The sequence below is a fragment of the Mizuhopecten yessoensis genome, unplaced genomic scaffold (assembly GCF_002113885.1).
Source record: "Mizuhopecten yessoensis strain PY_sf001 unplaced genomic scaffold, ASM211388v2 scaffold11185, whole genome shotgun sequence".
NCBI classification, from domain to species: domain Eukaryota; kingdom Metazoa; phylum Mollusca; class Bivalvia; order Pectinida; family Pectinidae; genus Mizuhopecten; species Mizuhopecten yessoensis.
In genome coordinates, this window is record NW_018408922.1 from 557,182 (window position 1) to 566,204 (window position 9,023).

Consider the following 9,023-nt stretch of genomic DNA (forward strand, 5'->3'; position numbering starts at 1 on the left):
TCTGCACTAACAATTTTCTAAAAGTAAACCGTTTATCGGAATTAGAATATCCCGGCGGTGAGGTAATTTGGATAAATGTCACACTAACAAATTCGTCCTTCATTATTGGCACTGCTTACAGGCCTGAACATTCTGCTTTACCTTTCTGGGAAAACATGCGTACGTCTATCAACAATGCTCTAGATATCACACCAAATATTATAGTAACTGGTGATTTAAATGTCGACTTATTAACTGCATCTACTAACCATGTTCTTTTTGACATCATGAATTCCTTTAGTATAACCAATGTCATAAATGAACCTACTCGTATCGGACCGACTAGATCAGGCCTACTCTACCTTATTCTTTTAACTCAATCACTTTCCTGTATTGATTCTTCTGTGGTATCAGTTGATAACTCTTTCAGTGACCACGATGATTGTGCTGCTTGTATTAAAATTACATGTGCTTTTAGATCCACTTATAAGCGTAAACTTTGGCTGTATAAGAGGGCAGACTTTCAATTGTTTAATAATCTTATTTCTAATTATAATTGGATCGATCTTTTTCTAAATTGCTACTCCGTTGATATTGCCTGTGAGCGTTTTACTGATGTTTTTCTAAAATTTGCTCATTTATGTATTCCATCAAGTTGTCACTTTAAGACCAAATGACAAACCTTGGTGACCTCCGAACAAAGAAAAAATTCGAGATAGGTTGCACAAAATCGCGAGGTCAACCAAGCTTCTTTCGGATGTTAATAAATTTAAGTCTCATCGTAATAAGGTTAACAACTTGAAAAAGCATGCCCGTTTTATATTTTATGAAAATGTTCAAGGTATAATTGAAGACTATTCGTCCTCTGATCCAAAATCTTACTGGAGACTTATTAAACGGTTAATGAAATCCACTGGCACTCCACAATCTATACCTACTCTTGTAGATCCTCATACAAACAATATTGTTACTAATGACGAAGACAAAGCTAACTTATTAAATGACTATTGTTGTAATACTACACGAGTAAATGATACTAACACTGTGATTCCTATTGTGGAGCCAAAAACTGACAAAACGTTCAGTTCTATAAAAGTAAATAATAATGAAATTCGAGACGTTCTACAGATATTGAAGCTCGGTAAGGCCTCGGGTGAGGATGAAATCAGACATACCTTAAGAAATACCTCACAGTCTGTTTGTATTCCACTTGAAATTATTTTGAATATGTCTTTATCGGCAGGTATCTTCCCAACTACTTGGAAATAACCCAATGCCTCATTACATTTTTAGGCGGAGGGACGGTGGTCCTTAGGGGAAAACGTATAACATCCCTAATGGGGTATCATTGTAAATCTGCCAAATAGTAACGTAGATAACAATCGAGGATATTACAGATATTGGTTATTTCTTATAAGGTAGATCATTTGTAACGTAATCCTACGTTAATCCATTACTAGTTGCTGACGTATATCGCGTCGTGATCGATATCAGAGCTCCTTGCTGTCAGATATGAAGCATCGTACATACATAGTACATAATCTACCCACGTGTGTCTGGTTCTGCGGTGGTACAGTCGTGTTTATCCGATATATGCGGTAGTAGTCGGCAGAGCTTTTCAATATGGCTAACAAGACGACCTCAAAGAACGCGCTTATTGTGTATGCTCACCAAGAGCCGAAATCGTTTAACGCAGCACTCAGGGACACAGCCGTGGACACTTTGAGAAAATCTGGATATAACGTCGAAGTGTCGGATCTGTACGCTCAGGGATTTGACCCTCGCGCAACCAAAGATGACTTCACGGGTATGTAGCAACGCTGTTTATTATTACAGTTACCGTGCCGCAATCTGTCCGGGAAAACTGCGGTTAAAATTATACTCATAAAATTTCATAAATATTATTAGTATATTTGTATGAAAACATTTACAAATTCCAATTATTTATATTTATGTCAAGCATAAGCGTGCGAAGCCTTTTCCCGACTGTTAAGTATATCACCGGGCACAGACTTAAGTTGAAGCCCTGTTTTCATGAGATATCACCAGAGCAGAATCCAACGAATGGCGACTATGTGTTTTACTGGGTCAGAGGAAATGTTTACACAATACTTTGTGTTCGACAGGGTCAAAGATCATGTTTACACAATAAACGTGTGTTTATCTTACTTGATAATGATTAATTACGTCACTTGATTTGTTAAACGACTTTATATATTCACTTATGAAATAATACAAGCAAAAGATTATCGTATAAGCAGAAAAAACGTGCAACAATTTGACAAGAATTATTGCATTTTAAAGGGGCCAATTGGGGCATTTTGCAGAGAGCATTGTGACGTTTTAACAGAAAATGACGTCATAAGGTATTCAATATTTTTTTCGTATCAATATCAAACAATTGGGTAATACACTGAGTCAACATCTGAAGTCAACGACCTCTACGTGATTTTGATCTAAACAATGAGGATGCAGAAAAAAGCCTGCGTCATCTAATAGTACAATTAATCTTAATGTCAGATACCTATTGTGGTACATTGCAAATTAAGGTAGAATATGTAAATAGTACCGTTATTTATATAACCATCAGTTCGATGAATTCAATTAGCAATCATTAAGAAACTAAATGAGAAGGACATTCTCGTTCATATTTATTAAATTGACCAGAAAATAATGCTCGTTCAAAGATGACGCGCTTCCTTCAAACAAACATGCTCCAGGCTGGATAGTGCCCTAATTTCATCTTTATTTTAAGGAACTTGGCGTCTAGTTCAGAAATAAGGTACAGAAAACAAATTCTCTAAAACCAACTTAAAATAAAGTTTGTACTTTTTTGCAGGTTATTGAAAACTGATCATTGTTGTACATCCTCGAAATTCAATGGGTTACGCTCACCTGTGTTCTCTGCACACCTGGAATATGTCGTGACAAAATCAAACTCACGCATTTAGCTATTGGATTAGTTTCAGGTGATTAAAAAAACACCTGACCGATTGCTACACGGATACCTGTTCATTGAGGATTACAAAGTTACGACACATGGGACTTATAAGTCGGTCAAGGTCATTGTTACGCTGCCGCGCGATAATCTTAAATCAAATGACAAACTGGTTACACGTGGTTCACGCGTTTCATCCACACATTGGCGCATACATGTACTGAGCCTTCCATTTTGTCAAGACATAAGCAATTGGTACAGAGAGCGTAATTGAGCGTAAGTAACCCCTAGAGTACCGAGGATGTCAGTGTGGGGTACGTGTAACATGTATCAGTGTCTATATAAATATAAACTTTATTTATTTTACAACAATTATAAAACAAGTTTTTACAACTTATACTTATCATTCTTGTTGACCCGGATATTAGCGCGCAGGGGTTCTGGCTAACGGAGGAAACCGGAGTAACCTGAGAAAACCCACGTAGTCGGGCAGGTGACCCCATATTGTCTGTATAGGATAGTTACTGAAGCAAAAGTGTCTTGTTTCATCTTAAATAAGAACGTTTTTTGTCTATGATTGGACGATAACATAAACAAGTATCAACACTGACAACATGAGTACATTAGTAGGTCGGTGTATATAGTTCATGTCTTAAACTATTTCAATACATGAACTTTTATGAAAACATGAATATTTATGTAAAAGCACGATTGTTGTAAGTGAATAAAGTCTAGAGGACTTTTAAAGTACAGACACTTGAGTTCAGTAATTAAAAACTAAGCAAACAAATACAAATTCAATTCTGTCTCCATTTTACACATTCCTGTTCACCTAACGTTAAGTTATTTTATTTAGTGCTGATGTTCACCTGATTCTATTAGTGAAATCTTCAGACTTAATAAAAATAAAAAATGAAAGTTTGGTTACCGATTTTACCCAATGTCGGAAACAAATTATACTCTGTAAGTTTTAAAAGTATTGCTTTAAACAAAGATATAACTTTAATTACCCAAATTTGCTCGTTCAGCGACATAAACTCCAACTCCAATGTATGTTCGCTGATAAAATGTCAAACAATATAAGATTTAAGCAATTATGAGATGTTTTCTGATTACCTTTATGCACGGAAACATAACAAAGAGGTTCTCGATTGATCCCGAAGTCAAAAGGGACGCATGCTCTCGGCTTTGTCGCGGTTCGGATTCTATCTACCAAACGATGTGCTATTGGGTCAATTTTTAATACTTAGTCTTTCAATTTTGTACACATAGTCGACAAAACATAAACAAATAAATAGATTTTACATATCAACGTGAATAATGTAAAAGGTTTTACAAGATAAGCTTGTTTTCGTTCTTTTTGGAAACCGTTTCTTTGTTTCGTGTACCTCCAGATCATTGATATAATACATAATGGCCGTATGTTTTCGATATTTTGCTACTTCTTGAAATTAAGAGATCCTCCACACTGCTGAAAATATATTCATCAGGTATACCAGATAATCAGATCCAAGATCGGCGAAAATTGAGACAAAGATGTTTCACATTCAATAAAACCACGACGTTCTCTGATTGTTTTCTCTTCAAATCCATTCGTGCTAGCCAATCTAAATAAGAATTGTACAAACAGTGTGTTATATAAAATTGCAAATGTACGGAGCCCCTGCACCGATATGCTACACACTTATTTTCTCATGTCTTGTCGAAATATTATTTCGTAATAACAAATTATTATTTAGTAATTGTTATTCGTAATATCGAATTGTTTTTTCGTGGTTTTTTCTTCTTTAAAATTATTTCGTTATAACGGATTGTTATTTGTTATATCGAATTGTTATTCATTATATCGAATTGTTATTTCGGTTTTATTTCAGGTAATTTCGTTATAACTAATTGTTATTCGTTATATCGAACTGTTTTTTTTTTTTTTAATATCATTTCGTTATGACGAATTATTATTTCGTTAAAATGAACAATAATATAAAATAATGACACGTGCGGCCAGTGTTTGAATTGATTAACGGTGCAAAAATGTCATAAGTCGACTACATGGTGATTTATATGAAATAGGTTGTCAATGCGTGATTTTAGAAAGCATTGGATACCAAGAGTGCACGCGACTGCCACAGGGACATGATAATTTGTAATTGTTATATCTGGACCTAAACTAAGGTGTAATTTTACACGTTTAAAGTGTAAAATTACTCTGAACTGAACACCTTAGTTTTGGTCCAAAACTGTAACAAACTCTCATGTCCATGTGGTGGTTGTCTGGTCGTAACGAGAACGGGTGTCTATTATCAACAGTATATTCGAGCTGAAACTTTTCATTGTGCCGTGTACTTCCGGTTCATTGATATATATTACATAACGGTCGTATGTTTTCGATATTACGCACACAGGATGTTGTCATATAAATGTGTACTGGCCTTATTGCTTTGTCAGATTTGATCCGCTGAAGACACTGTATGGTCGTCATCAGGATATGATTTATAAACTATATGACGCAAGTGTCTGCCATGCCTATATCACAGGTTGTTGGTAGCAGACTTAATTACTGTACTATTATTATTTGACAGGAGAAACCATGATATGGCTTTGCTGATGGGGTTGATGCTCTTCCCTATTTATTTTTATTATTATTTCTCCCCTTAAGATGTATTTTTTTTCATATTGATTTTTGATTTGTCATTCTGTGCTGATACTGTATCAAATAAGTGCCTATTGTCACTCCTTATAAGCAAATAATGGTATGCCAGGCGCAAGAATTCGGATACGTTTTTTTTTAAATTTTAATTCACACGTAAACGAAGCTTAATATAACAACTTGTCTACTTATTCCAAAGGTACTTTGGCCGATCCCGATCATATGCAATACCATCTAGAGGCTAGACATGCCTATGTAACGTCAACCATGTGTGCGCAGACTCAAGCTGAGGTCGACAAAGTCAGAAGAGCTGACGTCATCGTGTTTCAATTTCCGATGTACTGGTTTTCCGTTCCAGCCATTTTGAAGGGTTGGTTTGATAAGGTCCTTGTCGCAGGGTTCGCCTTTGATTATCCCAACAATCTATACGACAACGGTCTTATGAAGGTAAGTTTTTAATACATAAACACAACTACTAAATAGGATTAAATTAAGGATTGACCTTCCTTTTGACGGCGTATACGGAAGTATGAACGCAGTTGGCAACGAACATATTCTATGGTGCGCGTTAGCGCTCCATAAAGAACATGTTCGTTGCCAACTGCGTTCATACTACCGTATACGACGTCAACATGAAGGCCAATCCTTATTTGAAATTTGAATGTGCATCCATGAAATAAGAAGTTTGTCAGCATTTTTTTGTTGTATAATTAGACATAATGGATCCCGAATATGTTATATGTATCTAGATGGCGAATGATCTAAGCATTGGTTGTCATTGGACTGATATCTCGCTGAAGCGTGAACGGCGCCATATTTGAAACAAGTATCAATCCTGTTGCTGAACTTGTGATCACGTCTCAGGGGTTATATCGCATCGTTGGAAAAGGAAGTTTGCCGCAGTATTGTTTGGCTGTTATGAAAAGCATTCCTACTAAAACAGATATAGCTTGAACGAAAATTAGTATTTAAGTTAAGCAATGTTTACCCAGTGACCAGAATTATATTAGCTTTCGATTACATTGTTTATTTTTAGGGGAAGAAGGCCATCCTTTCGTTGACAACCGGGGGGTCGGGCGTGATGTTTTCTGACCGTGGACTTAATGGCGACATCAACGTAGCACTATGGCCGATACATGTAAGTTCGGTAAACCTTAAAGTGTAAATTTAGAATTGATTTGGAGTTGGTTTCTCTTTTTTGATATGTTAGAGTGTGTTTTCCATTTTGACAGATAGATGTCTGGTGTGGGACGTCTATCTGTCAAAATGTCTAAGTCTGGTGTCAGGGCCTGAGGAAACTCGGGCTAACCGATATGTATCCGGTTATTTTTCACAAACATTTTGTAGTTACTATTGCATGACAAAGGTTCTCCCTTACCTTATGCATATTCGCTATGTATACCATTGCTCATTATATATTTCAGTATGGCTTGCTACAGTTTTGTGGATTCGACGTAATGCGACCACATATTTGCTTCTGTCCTGGTTATTCAAGTGACGATCAAAGGAAAGAATATCTGGTGAAATTGACCAATAGGCTGAAGGGATTGTACGAAGAATCTCCACAGAACTTCGTCTCCGTGAACAACTTTGATCCCAAGAAAGGGTTTGCAATGACAGAGGAGTACGTTCAGAAGGAGTCTAACAACGCCAAAGCTCCGTCCATTGGCCACCATCTAGGAAAGAAGATTTCATTACTATAAAACGTCAACATTATTTTTGTATTGTTTTAATAAATGTCATTTCGTATTCATACCTTCAGACATATTTAATACTGAACTGTTATCCAACAATGAAGTGGGGATGTCATAGACTGTGTGTGAATAACACATTTAAGGTTTCAGTTTAAATCGATGTTTAGCACAATAGTCGGAGTATAACACAAAGAGAAATCAACGTACTAACTGCATATATCCACGTAGCCAATAAATTAAGGGAATAATTCGCCACCAATTCTTATCACTCATTTTCGAACGCATTTTCACGCAATATGGTCTATTGAGAGCATTTACATCGTGACTTCGGAACCGTTTGTCTCCCTCAATACCTAGAGGACATTCTACATGTAATATAGACCAAGTGTTATATTTTGTCCATGTGTATCGCCGCTGTGGTATTTTTGTCCATGTGTATCGCCGCTGTGGTATTTTTGTCCATGTGTATTGCCGCTGTGGTATTTTTGTCCATGTGTATTACCGCTGTGATATAATTTATCCATGTGTATTGACGCGGTGTGAGACATTTTGTCCTTGCGTGCTGTGGTATATTTTGTCCATGCATGTTGATGTTTAAGTATATTTTGTCCATGTGTATCGGCGCTGTGGCATATTTTGTCCCTGTGTGTCGACGTTGTGGTTTATTTTGTCAATGTGTATCGACTCTGTGGTATATTTTGTCCATGTTTATTGACGCTGTGGTATATTTTGTCCCTGTGTGTCGACGTTGTGGTTTATTTTGTCAATGTGTATCGACTCTGTGGTATATTTTGTCCATGTTTATTGATGCTGTTGTATATTGTGTCTATGTGTGTTGACGCTTTGGTATATTTTGTCCATGTGTGTTGACGCTTTGGTATATTTTGTCCCTGTGTATCGACGCTTTGGTATATTTTGTCCATGTGTGTTGATGGTTTAGTATATTTTGTCCCTGTGTGTCGACGTTGTGGTTTATTTTGCCAATGTGTATCGACGCTTTGGTATATTTTGTCCCTGTGTATCGACGCTTTGGTATATTTTGTCCATGTGTGTCGATGGTTTAGTATATTTTGTCCCTGTGTGTCGACGTTGTGGTTTATTTTGCCAATGTGTATCGACGCTTTGGTATATTTTGTCCCTGTGTATCGACGCTTTGGTATATTTTGTCCATGTGTATCGGCGCTGTGGTATATTTTGTCCATGTTTGTTGATGCTGTTGTATATTGTGTCCATGTGTGTTGATGTTTTAGTATATTTTGTCCATGTGTGTTGACGCTTTGGTATATTTTGTCCCTGTGTATCGACGCTTTGGTATATTTTGTCCATGTGTGTTGATGTTTTAGTATATTTTGTCCCTGTGTGTCGACGTTGTGGTTTATTTTGCCAATGTGTATCGACGCTTTGGTATATTTTGTCCCTGTGTATCGACGCTTTGGTATATTTTGTCCATGTGTATCGGCGCTGTGGTATATTTTGTCCATGTTTGTTGATGCTGTTGTATATTGTGTCCATGTGTGTTGATGTTTTAGTATATTTTGTCCATGTGTGTTGACGCTTTGGTATATTTTGTCCCTGTGTATCGACGCTTTGGTATATTTTGTCCATGTGTGTCGATGGTTTAGTATATTTTGTCCCTGTGTGTCGACGTTGTGGTTTATTTTGCCAATGTGTATCGACGCTTTGGTATATTTTGTCCCTGTGTATCGACGCTTTGGTATATTTTGTCCATGTGTATCGGCGCTGTGGTATATTTTGTCCATGTTTG

The 9,023-nt window shown here is 36.6% G+C and overlaps 1 protein-coding gene across 1 annotated transcript; it reads left to right on the forward strand.

Moving 5' to 3' along the window:
* Positions 1 to 1,489: 1,489 nt before the first annotated feature.
* Positions 1,490 to 7,660, forward strand: LOC110440602 (ribosyldihydronicotinamide dehydrogenase [quinone]-like). Its single transcript, XM_021483754.1, has 4 exons — positions 1,490 to 1,786; positions 5,764 to 6,011; positions 6,601 to 6,702; positions 6,989 to 7,660. Exons 1-4 carry the CDS (start codon positions 1,603 to 1,605, stop codon positions 7,265 to 7,267), a joined length of 813 nt encoding a protein of 270 aa, XP_021339429.1. The 5' UTR covers positions 1,490 to 1,602; the 3' UTR covers positions 7,268 to 7,660.
* Positions 7,661 to 9,023: the final 1,363 nt, after the last annotated feature.